We start from the raw sequence: 21,942 nt of genomic DNA, 5'->3' as shown, positions 1-21,942 counted from the left end.
CCGGCGCCGGCGGCATCGTAAACACGGCGGGCCCGCGCGGGAGGCTCGGGGTGGGCGGGCTGCGACCATAGAGTCCCGGCGGAGGCCTCGCCTAGAAATCCCCACCATAGAGTTCTGGCAGCGCCCGCTCTGGCGCCGCCTCCGCCCGGCGGTTTCCAGCCGCGGGGGGACCATCGAGAGGCGGGCGATAGAGCGGCGCTGCCTGGGCCCAGGGCGGGAGGGCGCCCCCCCGCGGCCCGCCCTGCGCGCAGCCTCCGGGGCCGCAGCGTTTCCCCGCGTCCGGTAGCACCGGGGGCCCCGCTCGGCCCCGGCCCCGCCGTTACTGTTGGTTTCGGGGCTTCGGGCATCGCCCGGTGGCGGCTTCAGAGCGAAGGAAGGTCAGAGGCGGGGCGGGGGATTCTTCCCTGAACTGGGTTAATGCGCAGCCGGGGGTGACCCCCCCCCCCCAGCCCGGTTGGATCAAACTCCCCAGTTCACAGGTATTTGATTAAATCCCACGGGGGGGTCCCCGCCCCGACACCGGCCCCGGTGCCCCCTCGGCCGCTGCCCAAACCCCGCGCCCGATCCCGTTCTGCCCTGAGATTCCCGGGAGGTTTCAGCAACCCAGGTCCCGCTGCGGAAAGTCCCAATCCCAGAGACTGGGAGAAGCACAAGAAGAACCTTCAGCCAGGGGGGAAATGGGATCACTCCATTCTAAAGGTATTCACGGAGAGATTTAGTGGCTGTTTCAATTTACTTCATTAATAAAACAATTCAAAGTTAGTGTCTTTTTGGTTGTGGGTTGGGTTTTTTTTGGTTGGTTTTTTTGAAGATGTTTTCCCAAATAATTTTGAAATACCGGAAAGATTTACTGAAACATCTTCAAAAGAAAGTGTGGTAGAATTGCTACTCCTCATTGGTAGGAAATAACATGTCAAAATCTAGTCCTACCCAGAAATACCCGCCAGGAACAGGCACAGATGGGTGTTGGGTTCAATAGGAATTACACATCTATGTGTAATTCCAGGACAATTTCAGGAAGAAATTTTTTACTCTGAGGGTGGTGAGACACTGGAACAGGTTGCCCAGGGAAGTTGTGGCTGCCCCATCCCTGGAGGGGTTCAAAGCCAGGTTAGAGGGGGCTTGGAGCAACCTGCTCTGGTGGGAGGTGTCCCTGCCCAGGGCAGGGGGGCTGGAACTCCATGATCTTTGAGGTCCCTTCCAACCCAAACCATTCTATGATTCTATGTAACACACAGATATAAATACAGATACTAAACTGTATCTATGAATATTTGACACAAATCTTCACAAAACCTCTGTGGTCCCTTGAGGTCAGTGGAGATGAGGATCCAGGGTTCGATCTTGAGCGCCGCCGTAGTTTCTGTGCTGCCATCCAGTGAGACTTGGACAGGCTGGAGGGCTGGGCAAGGAAGAACCTCATGAGGTTCAACAGGGAAAAGTGTAGGGTCCTGCACCTGGGGAAGAAAAATGTCAGGTACCAGTAGAGGTTAGGGGTGGACCTGCTGGAGGCAACTACTGAAGAGAAAGATCTAGGGGTCCTGGTGGACAGTAAAATGACAATGAGCAAACAGTGTGCTCTTGTGGCCAGGAAGGCCAATGGTATCTTGGGTTGCAGAGGGAAGGGTGTAGCCAGCAGGTCAAGGGAAGTCATTCTCCCCCTCTGCTCTGCACTGGGGAGGCCACAACTGGAGTACTGCGTCCAGTTCTGGGCTCCCCAGTTCAAGAGGGACAGGGAACTACTGGAAAGAGTCCAGCGAAGGGCAACAAAGATGATTCAAGGATTGGAGCATCTCCCTGATGAGGAGAGACTGAGAGAGCTGGGACTCTTTAGTCTGGAGAAGGCTGAGGGGAGACCTTCTCAATGCCGACAAGTATCTCAAGGGAGGGTTGAAGGAGGAGGGAGCCAGACTCTTCTCAGTGGTTCCCAGTGAGAGGACGAGGGGCAACGGGCACAAGTTGGACCAGAAGAGGTTCCACTCAAATATGAGGAGAAACTTCTTCACGGTGAGGGTGACAGAGCCCTGGAAGAGGCTGCCCAGGGAGGGTGTGGAGTCCCCTTCCTTGGAGATTTTCAAGACCCACCTGGATGCTCCTGAGTAACATGCTCTGACAAGCTCTGGGCAACCCTGCTTCAGCAGGGGAGTTGGACTAGATGATCTCTATGGTCCCTTCCAACTCTAAAATTCAGTGAAATTCAGTGAAATTCTGCATCATCAGCTCCCACTGAGCCTCCCACTTCAGCCCCCGGGGACAAACCCCCCACGTCGCGTCAGGAATGGCAACGGTTTGAGAGTCAGTCAATCTCTGCCTGAATTCCAGGTCAAAATAAAAACAATAATAATAAAATAAAAGAAAAAAAGTATCCTTGGGACAGACAGCAGATGAAGAACTAAGCGAGCAATCAGGCACCAATATTTATTAACACAAGACAAAGGAAACACAATCAATGCGTTAATGAAACACTGTCCAGCCAGATGTTACATTTAAAAATGTATAGCTAATCTAATTTTAAATAAATAAAAACTTTATACATAATTACATAATGCTGTAGTCTGAATTTGACAATGGTAAATAAGTTGACAGAAACTAAAGAAAAACTGCATTTAGGGCTAAAATTTATCTTGTTTTTACAGCCTTATTTTTTAGGACCGTTAGTATGACACATCTTAATTACACTTATTTAGATCAGAAACGCAGTGCAGATTTTGACGAAATGGGACTCAGAATTACCTGGACCCATGGGTTTTGCTTAGGGAGCATTCATAGACAGTAAGACATAGAAAATATTTTACTTCAAAGTGGTAAGAATTCCTAGTTTTTAAGCTGGGAACCCGTGGGGGCCGTGGGGGCTCAGCACCGGGTCGGGCAGCCAGGGAAAAGCATCCCAGACCCAGCCTGAAGGTGAAACGTGCCCAGCTCTGTCTGGGCTCATTCTGGGACAAATGACACCAGACGACAGCAAAGGGGAACCCTCCCATCTCTGATGGCCCCCCTGACCATCATCTCTGCTCTCCAACACAGAGAAACGTAACGTGCCAGAATAAAGACCAAGAGTTAGACAGTAAACTTGCAGGATAAAACCCCAAAGCCTAAGAAGCTATCGATACCTATCCAAATAAAAAAACAAGGAGAAAAAAAAAATAAATCAAGATAATCCAGTACGTCATTCAAAAATGCCATTTCAGAAAGTCCACCTGGCACACACTGGGAATCTTTGATCAAATTAATACACACCTTTCTTATGTCTGAAAAATTGCGAGTAAAAATAAAAGACAATCCTAGAATTGTACTTAAAATCCACTTCAATGGACAAATTAAAGCATTTGTTGAAACGATTTATCTAGCTTTGATTTGAGTGAAGAAAAAGGTGAAGACCATCAGAATTTTCTTCTGAAACAGGCAACGCTGAAGCAGGTCATGCTGCTGGGCAGGGAAACAGGAAAACACAGCGCTGTGTGCTCACAGGACTTCACTGGCTGAGGGGGGAGAACAACTTCTGTGCCCTTCACACCCTAAATAATACTCTTCTGTCTGCACTTGCCATAACAACTTCCAGTTTCTAAATCTATTCCCCCCTCCCAAATATTTTTCAGAAATATAATTTGGAACTGGTATTGGAATCGGAACCAGAATGGGATGGTAGTTAAAGTATTTAAATTTTCACAGTCCTGTTTTCAGTGAAGAGCTAACAGAACGCATCAGGGGGTTTGCAAAACAGAACTGGGGCTTGCTTAGAGATGCCGTCTGAAAACTGCCCCAGAATCTGCAGAGCTCATTCTATAAACCCTTTAAAAACTGCCCCAAAACTCTGGATGAGGTCACCTGGACCATTTTAACACCAAGTTTATTTTGCATTGCATATAGCACATTTGACTCAAAAAACCCCCTCAACCTGTTGCGGTATCGGGTAGCAGCTCTCATTGCTTCCAAAAACTGTATTTTCTCAACACCCAGAGGGATTTATTGTTCTTAAAAGTTTGATTATTAAATATTAGACAAAAGGAAGGTAATTTTGAGTCAAAGTTTAAGCAGGGTCTCTTCCTCAGCCGCTGTGCAATCACTGCCCAACAGGAAGAGCTTAAACCCGCCGCTCGCAGGCTCCTCTCTCTGTAGCTACTAATGGGAATGCCAACACGGTATTTCGAAGGCGGGGATATTAATTGTCACAAAGTTAATTGACAATGTGATTACCAGAGCTGCTCTATCTCATTTTTGTGCCGCCTCCTGTAAACAAGAAGTTGCATTCAACTTAAATCCCAGAATTAATTCTTTCTAGTGAGCGCTCTGAGGAATAGCGGGCCGTTGCCGCCCAGTTTCCGTGAAAGTCTATTTTCAGTAGTTCTTGCTCTACCGAGAGGGAACTCCATGGAATGACGCCTGAATTGCACAAACAGGGACTTGAACTGTGTGTCAACCCAAAGGAATTCTTTTCCCTTTAAACATGAGGTGTCCCAGAGGGTGGAGGCAGAGGCTGCCCCTCGGGGGCATCACACCAGTTACACGTTTTGGGTTTGCACTGCCATTTCTACCAAATTCCATGCTCCTCTTTAAATCCAGCCTCTTTTAGAAAGATGTGCCTTAAAATCACAGGTTCCTAACATGCTACGACGCGCTTCTGGCCAGCAATAAAAGACTACATACTGAAATAAGAAAACTTGTGACAGACGTGTGTATCCCACATCAGCTCTCCAACCAAACGGAACTATGCCAAGGACCACAAAAGTTACTTGTCCTTAAAAACGTCTACCTTCAGCTGTCATCGTTATCCCAAGTTAATTTTCTATCTAAGTGAATTATGTATAGTAATATTTACATATTTAAAATATAGGCAAAATTCTTTTTAAATTCAAGAAATATCTATATGAATAAGTAACTCTTAGATTCCGTAAGTTATCGATTTGGTCATGGCACAATTTTAAATAAGTCGTGTGATCCCACGGAATGAATAGCTACAGTACAGATGCCAAGTACATTATATAGCAGGGAACTGTGGAACTCTGATGACCCTTTTCTTAATAGTTTATTATCTTAACTAAATAAACCCTCCCCTTATAGAATCCTAAAACAGTATTAGATAAAAATACAAATATGTACAACGGATGAAAAAAGTAACACTACTGTAAAGGCCTTAGGGATTTTGTAGCTCACACACTTGTCAACTTTGCATTTTCTATAAAGCTAATATTTCAGTAAACTGTTACGAGTGTTTTCCATTGTCTGCCCCATTTCCTTTTGTCCGGTGGTAGTTAACGGGGTCTTAACACCACGGGATGAGATGAAGGGAATGTGGCAGCAATCTCAAACTTTGTATCAAGTATTAGTAATATTCACCAGCTTGGTTTCTACAGCCACCCTTTGTCACTTAGTGGTCCCGCTGAGTTTCTGAGCGTCACCTCCCCCGTGCACGTTACATGTTATAGGCCACGTATATGGGGTCTAACTGGTCGGCCAGAAAACTGTCGCGGAGATGCATTCGCTGTTTCTCTCCTCTGGAATTGATAGGAATAACTCCAGGATCCACCACCACCACCACCCCCACAATCAGGTAATGTTCTTCCAGGACCACGTTTGTAACCAGAGGAACCAAATCCAGGGCTTCCTGCTCGCAGCCACACAGCTCCACCACCACCACCAGCAGGTTGGTCCACGTGAACACAGCACTGGAAGTTAAAAAGAAAAAAAAAAAAAAGCAATCAGAAACCCCAGTTATTTTCACAAAGATCCAAAGTAAAGCAATCAGAAACCCCAGTTATTTTCACAAAGATTCAGCTTACAGTTCTTTGTCCTTAGAGTTTACCACCTGCTTTGGGCTGCGTTTCCAAGCGACCTAACTCCAAGGGGACCCAGTCCCAGCATGTCAAGATCAGCTCAAACACACCCCGATACCACCCGCTGTGTCACACGCACCAAACGCCGCTTTCGCCGACTCAAACATTGATGGTTCTTCACACCACAGAGCAGGAAATCATCATTTCTATTTTGAATTAAGGCTCGTGAGAAAACATTGAGTCAGTCAGCCCAGGATTATTCTGATCTACAGATGGGAAACGAGGTGCACAACTTGCTGATGGTAACACAAGAAAAGGATCTGAATCTGCCTCACGTATTATTTTTTTTTCCTGTAAATCCTGCATCTTTGCATGAAAATTGCTACATTTCAGCTAGGTTAGGATGAAATCCATTTTGGCAGCTGTTTTACCATTCAGCAATGCTTCTGTGTGTCCGAGATACAGAAGTCTCGATGTCGATGGGGTGGTACCGCAGCCCCCTCAGCTCCAGTGTCTCATCCAGTGCTCCAACAACGTACAGTGCATCGTGGCGCTCTGCAGAGGAGAGATGGGAGCAGAAAGTGTCAGAATTTACATCAAACAAAGCATCTCTGGGATCCAGGCGTGTGCGAAAGCAAGCTCTTCATCTTTATTTAGAAAATAAAGATGGAGTTTCTGCCGTACCTCCACTGGCTGCCGTGAGCTCAGTCCGACGAACAAAACCCAGGTACCCAGTGCGAGCCCAAAGGGTCTGAGCAGCATCACCAAAGCTCAGGCGAGTGTTGAAATGATCAGCTTGAAGGGTTTCGTTGTCGTAGATGGTGTAGTAGCCACTGGCCGTGTGGGGACTGTTCACCCAGATCTGCACAGGGAGCAGAAAAACAGTCAGACCCACACACTGCAGAATCAGAGCACCCGCTGAGCGCCGAAGTGAACAATAAACTGTAACAAGAAGGTCCCCTTTTATCTGAGATTTTCCAATCCAGAAGTGCTCTGCATTTAGTTCAAACCTCTAAGATCTTAAAAATGCATCTTGCAGATCTGCTCTCCTAATACCTGTAAGCTGAAGATCATCTGAGTAAATAAACTGTGGATTTTTATAACATGTGAAGCCAAAAAATTGATAATAATCTATCACCACAGATCAAATATACCGATGTGTACTCAAGATAAGGAAAGCAAGATGTAAAGTAGATTATTTGGAACCCAATTATGCAAGATTCAGAGTGGAATAAGCCTTCCCTTCTATTAGGCTTTCTTCTTCGTTAAACTTGGCAGTAAAATAATCCAGCCAAAATCTGAACGCTCCAGCAATAATTCAGCTTAAAAAGGCCTCAAGTATCACCACTCACAAACTGTCACTGTGCAGCTTACATAAGCCCACAGAGAGAATTTAGCACAAGGAGACGACAACAGAAGTGACCCAAATAGTGAAATCTGCACTTACCTCCCCAAGGTGAGAGTCTCCAAGAGGCCCTTTTGTCTCAGGATTCACAATGACCACTTTGACTCCAGGTAAGATCTAAAAGATCACAAGGAGGAGAATGTAACCTGGGTATGGATTATCTTCAGGGAGAACTAAAACACAAAGGCTGCTCGCTCGCCTCTGTGAAGGCACCATTTCACCCACAGAAACTACAAACACAGAAAACACGCCAGGGCACGTGCGCTGAAGCGCTAACGGTATGAGGGCATTTCGCCACTCAAGAGCCACACTGGGAAGGGATTCCCCATCTGTAAACATTGCTAGACCTTGATCTTGAAAAATCCCATGTTAAAAACGACTGGGAAACCTCTTTTTGTTAATCCATTTAAAGAAGGGAACAAGAGCTACAGTAAATGTCGAATGCTGATTTCAAGGATGAAACAGCAGACACGTTTGATAGGGTTCATTTGCTGCAAACAGACCCAATTCTCCCAGTTTGCACCAGAGCACGTTCCGAAATCAACAGATACTTCATTATAAACCAAACTGACTTCCCAGAGGAAGAGCATAACCAACAATCCCCTCTTCTCATGCCACAAGGCCACCTTTCCTCGCTGTGCATCTAGGTCATGAGGGCATGAAAAGCAGCGTGAGGGGATCAGATGCCCTCAGGCAATGAGGAAAAATTACCTTCCCAGATTCTGAGAGCAGCAGGCTTTGGGGAGCCCCCCGTTCCACCAGACGTACTCTGAAGGTAAAGAAAACATTGTCAGGGAAAAAAAACCCAAAGAGCTGCAATCTGCTGAGAGGTGCGATAGCTCAGTACCATTACAACATTTTATAGAGTTAGTAAATAAGTTGAAGTAAACCGACTGTACCTGTCATGTCTCAAGGATTTCAGATCTACATACACCGTGGTGGGATCGGGCCCAGATGTTCCCTGAAGAGTTAACATTTTTAAAAAGAGTTAATGTCTCCACAGAAGTCAGGGTAACTTCTGCCTGAGCTCCTAAACCTTTCCTGGGGTTCTTACTGGCAGCAAAATTCATATTCACAATTCCCCACCTTTGCAGTTGCACTAAGGGAAACCCTGCAGTACCCAGGGTGTTTTCTCTCTACAGCACCACCAGTGTGGGAGGTGTCTCTGGGGAGGGGGGGCTGCTATGGAGACACTCAGCACACTCAGCTATGGGCCCTGGGGCACCTAGTCACTGTTTACATGGAAATAAACAGTTCTCTGATGTCATGTTTCACTTGCTTTGAGCATCTGCAATATAATCTGGCAGCTGAAAACAAGAGAAGCTGCTTAAATCTGGTGCCAGCTGTTCTCTACCAAGCAGATGTCGGGCTACGCGATGCAGCCCGTGCAGAGCAGGAATTTTGCCGATTCAGAACGCGACTGAGCCTGGAAACGCGACGCCCGGAGCAGCACATGCACCAGAAAGCCCTGGGTTACCTGTAAACAGATTGCAACGTTGACTCTTGAGCCGAAGGTGGTGCTTACAGCACGGGAGGACAGGCCGATGTCTTTGAAGAGTTTGGAGAAGGAATGAGTGAGAGAAACTCGCGGCCGTTCCTCTGCGACCACCACGCAAGTCCGGACACAGGACAGATTGATTCCTCGTGCCTGGAAAAAGCACAAATGAGTGCAAAGGGCTGTAGGTGTTAATTACCTCTGCCACAGTGCACCAAGATCTGTCCCTGCACAAATAGTGACATTTGCCTAAAAGGCAAATTTCCCTGGAAATTACTCCGGAAACGCAGGGCAAACCCTCTTCTTGTGTTCAAGTTATTTCCTCTTTCTGCTTCTATTTGTAATTATAAAACATGTCTGACCAGAGCCTAGAAACACTGCTACAAGAAAATACACACTAATAGTACTTCTTCCTCTGATACAGAATGTAGCATCCTGTGCTTCTCAGCTCCAGTCACATCTGCTGTTCACTGCTTATATAGATGGAAACCAAACCAAGTGAGACCAATCATTTACTGGGATGACACTGAGTCTTTAACAAAACCAGGACCAGAATCCATTATCATTTCTAGACGTGATCATGAATGCACTGACCAGCACTACCCAGCTGTGGGAATCTGTGTTACGCTGTTTAACTGGTGACACCCCAAAGCAGACACCACCAGAACACGACTGATCCTTAACCTCACAGTACGCTACGTCAGTAAACCTCATGCAAAAAGCCACCTCAAGTGTTTTATGTAGCTATTTTTTTTCCCCTTCCTCTCATCTCCAAGGAGAAACCTCCTCTGTGTAGCAGATGGCCCGACACGTGTGCTTTGCATCATGTGCTGGAGACTCTTACACGAGTGACTCCTCTGCAGAGCATCCTGCTGCTGGCACCTCACCCCGGGCTCTGCCCACCAACCTCCTCCCATGGAATCATGGAATTGTCAGAGTTGGAAGGGACCTCTAGAGACCATCCAGTCCAACCCCCAGCCAAAGCAGGGCTGCCCAGAGCACATCACTCAGGAGCATCCAGGCAGGTCTTGGAGATCTCCAGAGAAGGGGACTCCACACCCTCCCTGGGCAGCCTCTTCCAGGGCTCTGCCACCCTCACCAGAAAGAAGTTTTTCCTGATATTTGAGTGGAACTTTCCATGTTCCAGCTTGTGCCCGTTGCCCCTCGTCCTGTCACTGGGAACCACTGAAAAGAGTTTGGCTCCATCCTCCTTCAACCCACCCTTCAGATACTTAGAAGCATTAATAAGGTCTCCCCTCAGCCTTCTCTTCTCCAGGCTGAACAGTCCCAGCTCTCTCAGCCTTTCCTCGTAAGGGAGATGCTCCAATCCCTCCATCATCTCTGTTGCCCTACGCTGGACTCTCTCCAGCAGTTCCCTGTCTCTCTTGAACTGGGGAGCCCAGAACTGGACGCAGGATTCCAGTTGTGGCCTCCCCAGTGCAGAGCAGAGGGGCAGAATGACCTCCCTCCACCTCCTGGCCACACTCTGCCCTACGCAGCCCAGGATCCCATTGGCCTCTTGGCCACAAGGGCCCATTGCTGGCTCACGGAGAGGTCACTGTCCGCCAGGAGCCCCAGATCCTTCTCCTCAGAACTGCTTTCCAGCAGGTCCACCCCTGACCTCTGTTGGTGCCTGACATTCTTCCTCCCCAGGTGCAGGACCCTACACTTGCCCTTGTTGAACCTCACGAGGTTCCTCTCTGCCCAGCTCTCCAGCCTGTCAGGTCACACTGGATGGTGGCCCAGCCCTCTGGAGTGTCAGCCAATCCTCCCCAGTTTGGTACCATCAGAGAACTTGCTGAGGATACACTGTCTCCTCATCCAGGTCATCCCGCACCATGATACCACCCCACCCTGCAATACACCCCCCCATTGCCCAGGGCTGCAATCAGTTTTTGCTGCTTTTTGGGCAAGCTGTGGACTGGAGACTCGAGCAACAGGAAAACTGCTGTATTTAACAATTGTATCACTTTGCTTTAGCTCCACAGTTTCCTTAATTTATGTAAGATCACACTCAGGGAACGTTTCTTACCTTTAACATTTCAACTTGGTTTCCAAGTCCCTTTGTGCACAGTTCCATGACTGAATAGGAACAGAAAGTGTCCCTTATTTTATACTGGCTGACAGTAGATAACCAGAGAAAAAGGTTGGATTCCAGCTCCATAGGAGGAATTAAAATTGACTGGTGTCCAGAATACACACTGTGAAGAACACCAAGGAAGAAAACATTTTTTGTATAGCATGTAGTTATCTTTAAATTAATATTTACTGTATTTTCATGTTACATTCCAAGACCAGAAGCAGGTTGTGGGACTCTGCATCTGAGGCAAACTGATAATAGCTCCAATGCCCACCTTCACTAGCAATATCATTTTAAAAATACAACTTACTGTACAAGAGTAATAATTTATACACACACAAACGTGCACACACACTGTCAGAGTGAAGAGAACTGGCTCAACCACACAGTTTACAGAATGAGAACTCCCTCACTGTAACATATAATCAAGGAAGAAAGGCAAGAGAAACATTCTGGAGCCAGTAATATTTGGCAGCACAAATACACATAATCAAGAGAGGATAACATCTTGCTAATCTGCAGGAAAAGGGAACATATTATTTTCAGTTCAAAGACAAATTCTCCCCTTGCTATAAATTAGTCATTTTGGTAATGTCAACATAATCTGCTGTAATTACACCAGATAAAGACGTGGACTGCCATTTCCCGTTTACATCCAGCCAAGAGTTAATCTTTTCTTTTTCCCCCTCAGAAGCTGTACCTGCAGAGGCACCAGAGCACAAACCCCAGGCCACAGTAGGGGTCGAGACAGATCGCGATCTGCCGGGAGGAGTAGAGCTCGCACTGAAGCTTGATGGCCCTGCAAAGGCCACTCACAGCCGCGTGGGACATCTGCAACACAGGAGAGACAGAAACCCTGCTGAAATTCAAGGACATCAAAATAGGACTATATCAAGACACATCGGTAAGAATAAAGATAGTTTTGCCTTGAAAACACTTCTCCATAAACTGTTCCTTCTTCCTTTACTTTCCATAGCAAAGGCAGAGCACTGTGGAACCCTCTGAGCCACAGCAAACCAGAAGCAGTGATACCAACAGCTATTGCTTAAAAGCTTTAGGCCTCCCAGGCTTCAAACATCATGAATGACAGTCTAAGGGTTTCATCTTTTAGTTTCTTATCCTCTGTCTGCTGCATTCCTGTCCTGTCCTTGGTGGGGGGATGCTCCCCCGCAGCAGCAGAATTCCTGATGCCCACTGCAGAGCCCCCTCTTCCTACACTGCAGCACAGCATCACACCACATCCAGAGCTTTATCAAAACAAAAGCATGGCCTTTATTTAAGCTACCAGAGCCCGCTTTGGTGGAGGTTGAGGTGGTTCAGAATATCAGCCAAAGACACCAACCCCCCTGATATCTAAGCCTGTTTTCCTGTACCTTTACTCCTGTGAGCATGCCTGTTGTGGAAACACTAAAATCTAGATATGCCAACATTTCAGCTGTAGGTGGCTTATAGATCTGAGCCAGCCGCTTCCTGGGCAAGTCATCTGTACAAGAAAGGAACAAACATGGTTAATTTTGGATTACTGAACTGGTATTTGAAAGAACACAACTTGCAGAACACCCAAGGTGGACAATAAAGCTTTCTATTAATTCTCGTTCCAAAGAGACAGACTCTTGCCAAAGTTCCCACATAGAAAAACACTTATTCTCAAGAAAAGGGAGAAGAGACCAACTCGCTCTTGTCTTAAGGAAATTAACAGTTCTCTAAAACATAGCTTTTCAGTAAAATTATTTTCCATGCATGGCTCAATAAATGTAGAAAAGATGTCGGTAAACAAGGTCAGATCTAGCTTGTATCTTGGATTGTTTTTCTAAATATTCAAAGAAATTCTTAGGAGCCACCCAGTTGGCATCAGAAATGGGGAGTGGTCCCTTTGGAAGTCAGTGGTAACCCTGACACAGAACCCCCAAAATTCTTTTAGCCCACGGACCACACCTGTGTCAATGATGGTTGGCCAGGTTTTCACATCTACAGCAGCAGCTGCCTCTCTGGATTTCAGAAGTCTCATTAAGGTCTGGGTTGTGAGAATACAGGCAGCTTTGCTGACCTAAAAAGATAAACACTTACTAAAATACAAGACAGACAAAAGCATGTCCCAGTGGCACTGTTATTGCAAGATCTGGTGTTCAGAGAGTGCATTTTACCATCTGTAGCCAGCTTCCCCTAACGAACCTGCATTCATTTCTTTGGCTTTTGCAACACTGCACTCTGCTCTTCCTTCACTAAAACCCCAAAAGGCAGAGTAAAATGCAAATAACCACGCCAGGGCCTTCAAAGCAGCCGAGACCCATTACCTGCTCGACATCTGGCTTTCTGCCCATGGTCATAATGGGGAGGGCTCCTTCCCTGCGTACTGGGCTTGGAGAGTAACCAACAGCAGGATCTGCACTTGCCCAGCAGTCAGAAGTGTCAATGGGAAATTTTAAGTACTAACAGCATGTCCACATCCCTCAGAAACCACCTTTTCATAGCTATTTGTCTTGCATGTAAGGAGAGGTGGTTCTCTTGCCTTTCATGAAGGCAAACACTGTCCTTCAGCTACAAGATGTGCTTCCATCCCTGCTGTCGTGCAGCAGCACAGGCTGTGTCAGCCCCCGCGGCCCGAGAGGCTGAAGTGAGCGCGCTCGGGCCCGTTACTCACTTCCACGATCATTCGCACGGTGGGCAGCGTAGCAGTGAGGCTCTGAGCGTGAGGCGGGCGGACGGTCACGGGGATGCAGCCAGCGTACAGACAGCCATAGAAGGCGGTGATTAGCTCAATGCCTGCAAGGACACGACAGGCTGTAGTGTGAGAGAACTTGCTGAGACACCCTGGTGACAGACACCCTGGTGACACCAGCCTTTCCCCCCCCCCGAGTACTTTTTCTCCAAGCGTCGGTTACAATTTCCTTCAGAAGAAGGTACACACAACCTGTCACTTCCACAGCCCGGATGTGCAACAGAAACAGTTCCAACACTGAGGGCAGCACAAGGAAGCTAAGAAAGCTTGGGATAGGGAAAGTAGAGAAGACACTCAAGTCACAGGCGACAGGACGAGAGGAAATGGCCTCAAGTTACGCCAGGGGAGGTTCAGGCTGGATATGAGGAAAAAATATTGCACTGAAAGGGTTATCAGCCCTTGGAATGGGCTGCCCAGGGAGGGGGTTGAGGCCCCATCCCTGGAGGTGTTCAAAAGACAGGTTGATGAAGTGCTGGGAGGTATGGTTTAGTGATGCTCCTTGTTTGTTGTGTGGGTGTCTATTTTTGTCAGTTAGGTTGACGGTTGGACAAGATGATCTTTAAGGTCCCTTCCAACCTAGAAGATTCTGTGACACCACACAGAAAACCATCTCTGTCTTACAGGAAAAGAATGTTCCAGGTGTCAAATGGCTCACGAGTCAGTCAGGATGGAGCAGCACCGTCGGGCAGGGCAGGAGGTACACACCAGAGAGCACCCCTCACTAGCAGTGAGCGCCTTACAGGGGCCGAGTGACCGAGCTGGGTGCCAGCGGGCACAGCAGGCAGGGCCCGGCCCACAGGCCCCAGCTGCAGAAAAGGAGCCCGCAGTCTCAGACGAAGCGCCCATTTTCCAAACAGCTGAAGGCGATGGCACCAGCCTCCACCAGAAGCCACTGTCTCATAGCAAACTACAGGCTCTCCCTGGATGAGAAGCTGCCAATGTGACTTCAGACAAACAACATCTGAAACAACCATGAGCTGAGTGGTCTCTGGCAGGGCCATGGGGGCAACCCTCCAGCACAGGCCACTTCCAATAACTTTGCAGTGAACAGGTCACACCAGGGATCTCTGGTAACCACAGAAAGGCCCTGAAGCTTTTATTCTAAACATTGTGACACAGCAGGATCCAGCCTTCTCACTCAAAAGGTACAAACGGGCTTTTCCGAAACTCTAGAGAATCAAAGCTGGAGTCCTGATAGTGCAAGACATCAGGACAGCCCTCTCTGGAGTCAGCACCAGATCAGTGAGCTCTGCAGTCCCTACCCTCTGCAGACCGCTGTTTCCATGCTCTCTCCTGTATTTCCAGATCTCAGTGAGATTTCAAAGAAAGATCATGCTGCATTTCCACAGTGGGATGCAGTCATTATTAAAACTTGCTTACCAGGAGGATAAAGAAGCACCACATTGTCTCCTGCATTGAGATGTCCTTTGTCAAACAGAACTGATGCAATTCTCTCAGCTTTTTTGTGCAACTGAAGGCAGGTGGCTGTGCACACAGTGGTTCCCTTGAAAGGAGACAAAAATGCTCTAAGCAAGGCCTGGCACAACACATGTCAGCAAAATGGCTGCTGAAAAAAAAACCCAAACCAACCAAAAAACTTGCTTGCTAGTGTCAGTCTATAGCTACTAGTTATCTATACCTATAGGCTGCCGGCATTCAATGAGCCATTTATCCACTACGGTATCAGAAATATAGAGATGGAGTTAGAGCTGCTCTAGAAAATTCTACCTTCCAGGGAGTCAGTTCAGGTCTTCTTGCACCAGAACCTTGTCAGAATATACTCAACAGGGATACACCATTAAATGATACAGGAACCACTGGGACCTACAAACACGCTCAGTTTTAATATGATGCACTGAACCACGACAGTCATTTATCTAAAGTGACCTAAAGGTTCAAATTTTAAGTTACAAATCTATGGGCAAAGTCTGGTACAGAGACTAAACAGAAGACACTGGAGCGGGCAAAAGATTTTAAACAGAGTCTCAAACTTGCACTGAGTAACATGCTGTGGACCTTAAAAAAACCCATTGACTCAGCACTGACTGTACCTTGGCATTTAATAAAAGGAAGAGTGGGTGGTCAGGAGTTGCTTGAGCTCTCCACTGCAATACCTCTGTCAGGAACTGGTGCTGAAACAAAGAGGCAGTAATTAAACACTAGTGTTCCTACTTGAGAGGCAGTATTTAAGTCCACTTCATGTTGCTGCTTTGCATTCAGCTGCAGGGTAAATTCTTTTCCCATTCTCTAGTTGTAATAAATACTGATTTACCTTTTTAACTAAATCATTGTCTTCTATTTGACCAAGATCTCTTCCAGAGGCTTGAGCGATGCGCTTCCCAGCAACCAGGTTCCCCACCATCACAGAGGCAGGGCCAACGCCTGTCGATAAAGAACAGCTACATGAAATCTGGACTTTTGATGCAAACAGGAAGGGGCAGGCCTAAAACTGCAATGTGCAGGATGGCAAAGGAACAAAGATTCTCTGCAGGATCCCACTGCTCCTGGGCGTGGGCGCAAGAAGAGAGGTAATGAAACCTCACTGACAGAGTTGATAATCCCTGGTCATCAGCAGAGAGAATCCCAATGAGGTCTAAGTAGGAATCAAAATTCCTGACTGACAGGTACAAAGAGAGGCCCTAAACAGGCCCCAGCCTCAGGCCACAAGACAAGCTCTGGTCCCCAGCACGTAGGACGCTCGGTGTCGGAGGCATCACACGGCTTCCTAAGTCTGAGACTGTGAACTTCAGTTGATTAACATTAAAGGGACTCGTGTTACCTGGTTGTTTCTGCCTGGGTTTTGGCAAGTTCGTCACACACGTGTGCGGGCACATGAGGATGTTGCATGGATGCAGAGAGCCCTCCAGAAAGTGCTGCTTAGTTTGAGAGATATGGATCCCTCCCAACGGTGTTTTTGGCAATGTATTGGCTGGCACAAGAGCAAGGCAATAAACACCCACTTGGTGAATGCTGTCAATTGCCTAGAGAAAGGAAAGACAGTCACTGGAGTTCTGGTTACTACTGGAGACAGTCTGCTGCTACCGGCCACAACGACACACTGTAAGACAAACCCCTGCACGGGTAGTGTCCACACCAAGGGCAGGGGGGTTGGAACTAGATGATCCTTAAGGTCCCTTCCAACCCAACCCATTCTACAAGTCTATGATTTATAAGGTACTGGAGGAGCAAGTCAGTCACTATCATTCCATTTCACCTCTGTAAGAGCAGCGAGCCCTGTGGTAAGAGCTAAGCACTTCTCAGCATCCCTGCCTTTATCATCCATTTCATGTACAAGAAATCCTTTTTTAAATCTTTCATGACCAAAATCCCAAAATACACACAGTTGCTTGATGAATCATATGATTCTGATCTTAAGATTTTATCCATCTGTCTCCTCTGAACCATCACACTCCATCCCTTTTTGCCCGCCTCAGCATTCAGGCATCCGATACATTATTCAGACCACCAGGTCCTTCCCTGAGTTTTCCCCCCAGTTCGCCTGAAATGACACCCACGAGAATGACCTACATGCAATGCAGGCAGCTCTCAAAGCAAGTATTTGCTGCTCATTCCACTTTCTTAGGGCTATGCTCATTCAGCTGTTTTAACCTTTCTCTGCTCACTCCCTGCTGAAAATGCATCTCCAAAGGATAAGGGTGGCATTAAAGCGTAACTTTGAGCACCATCATGAGCTGAGACTAAAAGCAGAACTCCTGAGCCCGAGCACTGGATCTGCTTTGCAGGGCTGAGAGGCAACTGTGTGTCTCTGCACAGCCATCTTGCCAGAACAAAGCTGACCACTCTGTCAGCGCCTGCGCTATTCTGCGTTGCAGCCGCTTTCCCAGGACCTTCAGGACACAACAGAACAGCTTGTGCACAGCAGATGTCCCCAGCTTGTGACCCTGTAAAAATACCTTGTGCCAAGTGGGATCATGAGCCTGTGCTCTTTCCATCTGGGGCGTGCTGATGGCCTCTGATCTGCCCACACACGACAACCTGCACAAACTCACCTCGTCCACCTGCGCCACGGGCTCACCTGCAGCACTCGGCTCATCCACTGAAAACTGTCCTCTTCAGATGCATCCGGCCTCTGCTCTGCAACCACCACGATCCTCTCGTCGTAGAAGACAGACACTGAGAACACGGCGATCCTAGGAAAAAGGGGAGAGCCATACTGGCACAAATTCCACTTCTACTCCTTAGGAACAGGAAGCCAAGGAAACAGACTAAACTCGTAAAAAGAAAAACAAACCCATGGGGCAAAGACAGAGAGAAAATATTAGACAATTAAAATTGAGTCAGAACGGAAAGACTTTGAGGATGGTAAGGGATTAATTCCACCTTCTGATGAAATTTCTAAACAGCGTAGTCCCCTGTCTTCTCAACCTGCCATCACATTTCTGTTCCAACCTGTGGCAAATCACCAAGGTAAAAAAAGCTTTAAAAGCATCTACACGATGTAGGGGGCTTAAAATCCTGTTAAGTCCTAGAGACACGAGCTCCAACCCTGCCTGGGGATGTAGAAAATTATATCCACAACTGCTAAATAATATTAAGTATCTTTGGACATTAATGAAACTCTTCCTTGCTGCAGAGCACCAGCCAACAGAGCCAATTATCACAGAGACTTAAAAGTAAATTCTACAGAGACAGGGAATTAAATTTTCTGTGTGGGTAACTTATCTTGTTACTGGATTCCATCCCCTGAAGTACAGAGACTTGATGAAAAGCCAGACAGGACAGTGGAGAAAACAGACCTGTGCTGAGCAGGATCAGACCAATTGCTGTCTAAACCAAAACTGTTACTTTAACTGAGCTTCCCCCCCAGAAAACCCATCACTGAAGAGAAATCGAAGAACACAGCTGTTTGAACGATTTCTTCTTCATACCTGAAAGAACCTGTTTCATTACGTTACATGCAGAAGCTTGTGGGGAGGGGCAAGGTTTATTTTGCTAACCTTCCTCTGTAAACTGTTTTTATTGACTCTACTGCCAATCCAGTTGCTACGATGTCATCGGCGTTATGTCTGCGCCCACTGACGGTCAGCAACCCGTCCATTTTTCCAACCACAAACACCAGGCTGCCCTGAAAGATAAAAAGGTATCTGTGAATAACCTCCATGAGGGGGATATTCAAATGTCTTCGATGACTTGCATATTTTGTAGCTATGACTAGATCAATGGAATTTGCATTGTCTTTCTCTTTAAATCACATCATTTATGGCTAAACCAAGAGAAGCATGTAGCTATGACTAGATCAATGGAATTTGCATAAAACACTTTTTCTTTCTCTTTAAATCACATCATTTATGGCTAAACCAAGAGAAGCATTCTAGCCACCCGGTGAGACAAGCCACTCCGGCGGTCACAGCAGAACTGCCACAAGAAAAGCTTCTCCCACTTGGCTGTAGAAAATTAGCAATCTGAGGATGTCCCAAGAAGCACAGTAAGGCTCGGTGATGCCAGCGTGCTGGAACAGCAAGGGTTCCTCTGGACTGGGAGAAATCCATTAACATGCAACTCTCCTACCCCCAGCCAGCTCTCCCTAAGCACACTTCTGTAGCTGAGCGCTTTTGGTTTAAACATTCAAGGTTATTAGCAGAAACAACAGAATCCAACACTCTGTTACGTACAGGTCCAACGAAGCCCAGCAGGCCGGAGCGGACAAACGGCACGTCGCCCACCGGGGAGCCAGCCGCGTTCACCGGGATGATCTGCAAGAGAAGGGAGGGCACTGCAGGCAAAGGGGATGTGCCTGAGGACAGAAACACATCCCCCACGTCAAGACTTGCACTGTGATGAGAAGAAGGGGATGGAATCCTTGGTGCAGTCACCATTTTACCACCGTGGGAGACCTTTATGAAAGGGGAACATTGAATATCTCTAACCCCAGGGAGTTTTTCAGTGTATCTTTTTAAACAACAACATTAACACAAGTTACAAACCTAAAAGATTATACAAGGCTATCAGTTCTGCACAGGAAATGGGGGTAAGAAAGATGCATTCTACTATACATACCTCAAATGTATTCTTTGTCACCCCTGCCAGCCCATAATACATCATTCCTCCTGCTCGGGAGCTAACACAGATTTCACCGATCTCATCTGTTTTACAGAGCTGAGGTGGTCCGTCGGGTTTCACAATACACATCATTCCTAGGGCAAATTGCAGATTGTTAAAACAGTCCCCGGGCTGTGCCTTCTGCAAGAGCTGACACATTTAATGGTGACAGGGACAACAGCCTGTGTGGGGACTATCTCCCCCCCTGAGGCTGAACACGGAGAAAACACTGACCCCTTCTTTTTTTAAAAACGTTCCAGACCATTTGCAAAAAGTTCTAACAGGAGACTCCTGCATGTTTTTACCTCCTGGCATCACGTGGCCGACATCCTGGACAGTGAGAGCAGAGTTTTTATCTTCGGTGTTGACACGAATGACACCAAAACTCAGCCCGTTCATGGACAGGATGGCTCTTCCCGGCAAAGGTGCCCCAGGGACCCCAGGCCTTTGAAGGACACAAAATCAATACGCTGTATCAGGCACACGGGCTGTTACTGGGCTCACATGGAGATACCACAGCAACAGAAATATGCATATTTCAGTGTCTCTGCTTTGCATAACAAATTTAAAACTGTGAGATGACATCACCTCCCAGAAGAGCCACACTAAGCAGTAAGAAATCATATTCCTGGGCAAGTGCAGCTCTTCTTCCAGCTCTTTAGCTTAGCCCAGTTAAACAGAGGCTCCCAGGCCAGCTGATTGCAGGGCTATTTATTAGAGAAGGCAGCAATGGACAGCAACAAACCAGGAAAATCACTGTTCAAACTGATATCAAATTTCATCTCCGATTCATGAATTTACCAGCAGTGTAAATCAAGAGTAGGAAAAAGCAGTGCACAGCTCTTACAGGCACTGTTGAGCTGTCAGGCATCTTAGAGGGAAAAAAAGTACACACATCTTAGGAGAAATATTTACCAACTTGGCTATTGAATACCTGACCGCACACAGTAAATGTCAGTGGAGCTTATTACATTACTTAAGTCAACTATGACCAACTGATGTGTGAAGAGGCCTCGGCCCAGATCATTTAATCCAGCGACCGGACCGCGCGGCTGCACGCCCATTACCTCCGTATTGCAATAGTCATCGCTTCTGGAGATGTGGCACATGGACAAATTGCTTCTGGCTTAAGCCCATGGCTCTGGAACAAGCTCAGGAAGGCATCACACGAGGAAACAGACCCTGGAAAGAAAGAAAATATGCCACTATGTCGTAAATTAATTTGATTTTTAAAATTGTTTGTAAAATAACCTAGAAGTGCGTGCAGTGTGTTTGCAGAGTAAATACACTGCATCACTTCTACAAACTGCAGGTAGCATCTTCCAAGATATCAGCCACAAAGGACCTCAAGTGCCTCCTGAATGGGACTTGGGAACTGGTGTGTTCCCTTGGACAAGTCTGCTTTTCTCCCCCAACCTGCTCCCGAGTTACACACTCAGGGTACAAAAGGCTTAAAATACTTTCCAAACCTCCAACAGTTACTGTACATATGTAGGGTCTGTTTCCATGCAGGATGCATGAGCAAAACAGGTTTAATGGTATTCCAAGTATCCCTTCCAGTTGGTGCCATCTAGACAAACATTCCTTAAGCCTTTTCACTAATAGCATTCCTTACAGACTTTTCTGGGGATTTTTTCCCCTTCAAAGTTCTTCTTAAAAGACTTTACCTTAACCCCTGTGAGCAATTCAAAACCAATTCAAAACCGTGCCTCCCAGAATTCTGTTTTACCCACAAGAGCTCCCCTTTCCATTCTCCTGTTTCTGCCTTTGCAGCATCTTTCACAACTCGTACTCAAAGGACGAAAGCACAGAAATCCCCTTGCCTGGTGCTCACATCCCACACCCCACAGCTTGGTGTCACGCCCAGCTGCCCTCACTGACATCTTCCCCGAGGGATCTACAAACAGAGCTAAGCTTGAGCCTGGAGATGACTGCCTGAGGAAGAGCAGGATGTGGGTACTCACAGGGGTTCGCACCGTCGGTTACAATCAGCATCCGCAGAGAACCCAAACTGACGTCTCTTTGGTCTCGATGGGCCATCATGGCCCAGTGCAAGTCTCGACACTTGACTAAAGCAACTTTTGCTGCAAACCAACATAAAAAAAAAAAAAAAGATGTAAGGACAAATGCAAGCTTTCCGTGAGTCATTTTTGTATGAATAAACACTCCAACACCCCCAAAATGAGAAAGCTGTCAGTAAAGCAGTGCAGAGTAAAGAGTGCAGAGGAGGGCAACGAAACTAGTGAAGGGCCTAGAAGACAAATCATATGAAGAGCAGCTGAAGGAGCTGGGGCTGTTTAGTGTGAGGAAGAGGAGGCTGAGGGGAGACCCCATCACTCTCTACAACTACTTGAAAGGACACTGTAGAGAGGTTGGTGCTGGTCTCTTCTCACAGGTAATTAACAATAGAAC

The 21,942-nt window shown here is 47.0% G+C and overlaps 1 protein-coding gene across 1 annotated transcript in view; it reads right to left on the bottom strand.

The window, feature by feature from the left end:
- Positions 1-2,393: 2,393 nt before the first annotated feature.
- The window catches only part of DIP2B (disco interacting protein 2 homolog B), a 49,975-nt gene continuing 30,426 nt past the window's right edge, over positions 2,394-21,942 (bottom strand). Inside the window, exons 15-37 of the mRNA XM_014947470.1 lie at positions 21,495-21,614; positions 20,598-20,712; positions 19,836-19,975; positions 19,489-19,625; positions 19,104-19,184; positions 18,429-18,556; positions 17,507-17,621; positions 16,250-16,451; positions 15,743-15,852; positions 15,522-15,602; positions 14,851-14,974; positions 13,393-13,514; positions 12,687-12,798; positions 12,125-12,234; positions 11,452-11,582; positions 10,704-10,872; positions 8,654-8,824; positions 8,076-8,137; positions 7,888-7,945; positions 7,219-7,293; positions 6,456-6,633; positions 6,203-6,326; positions 2,394-5,663 (exon numbers count right to left, since the gene is read on the bottom strand). Coding sequence (XP_014802956.1) covers positions 5,411-5,663; positions 6,203-6,326; positions 6,456-6,633; positions 7,219-7,293; positions 7,888-7,945; positions 8,076-8,137; positions 8,654-8,824; positions 10,704-10,872; positions 11,452-11,582; positions 12,125-12,234; positions 12,687-12,798; positions 13,393-13,514; positions 14,851-14,974; positions 15,522-15,602; positions 15,743-15,852; positions 16,250-16,451; positions 17,507-17,621; positions 18,429-18,556; positions 19,104-19,184; positions 19,489-19,625; positions 19,836-19,975; positions 20,598-20,712; positions 21,495-21,614 — 2,918 coding nt within the window. The 3' untranslated portion in view covers positions 2,394-5,410. The remainder of the gene's footprint in view (positions 5,664-6,202; positions 6,327-6,455; positions 6,634-7,218; positions 7,294-7,887; positions 7,946-8,075; positions 8,138-8,653; positions 8,825-10,703; positions 10,873-11,451; positions 11,583-12,124; positions 12,235-12,686; positions 12,799-13,392; positions 13,515-14,850; positions 14,975-15,521; positions 15,603-15,742; positions 15,853-16,249; positions 16,452-17,506; positions 17,622-18,428; positions 18,557-19,103; positions 19,185-19,488; positions 19,626-19,835; positions 19,976-20,597; positions 20,713-21,494; positions 21,615-21,942) is intronic.

Source organism: Calidris pugnax, unplaced genomic scaffold (genome assembly GCF_001431845.1).
Source record: "Calidris pugnax isolate Ruff unplaced genomic scaffold, ASM143184v1 scaffold155, whole genome shotgun sequence".
Taxonomy (NCBI): Eukaryota; Metazoa; Chordata; class Aves; order Charadriiformes; family Scolopacidae; genus Calidris; species Calidris pugnax.
This window is presented reverse-complemented; position numbering and strand designations above follow the sequence as displayed.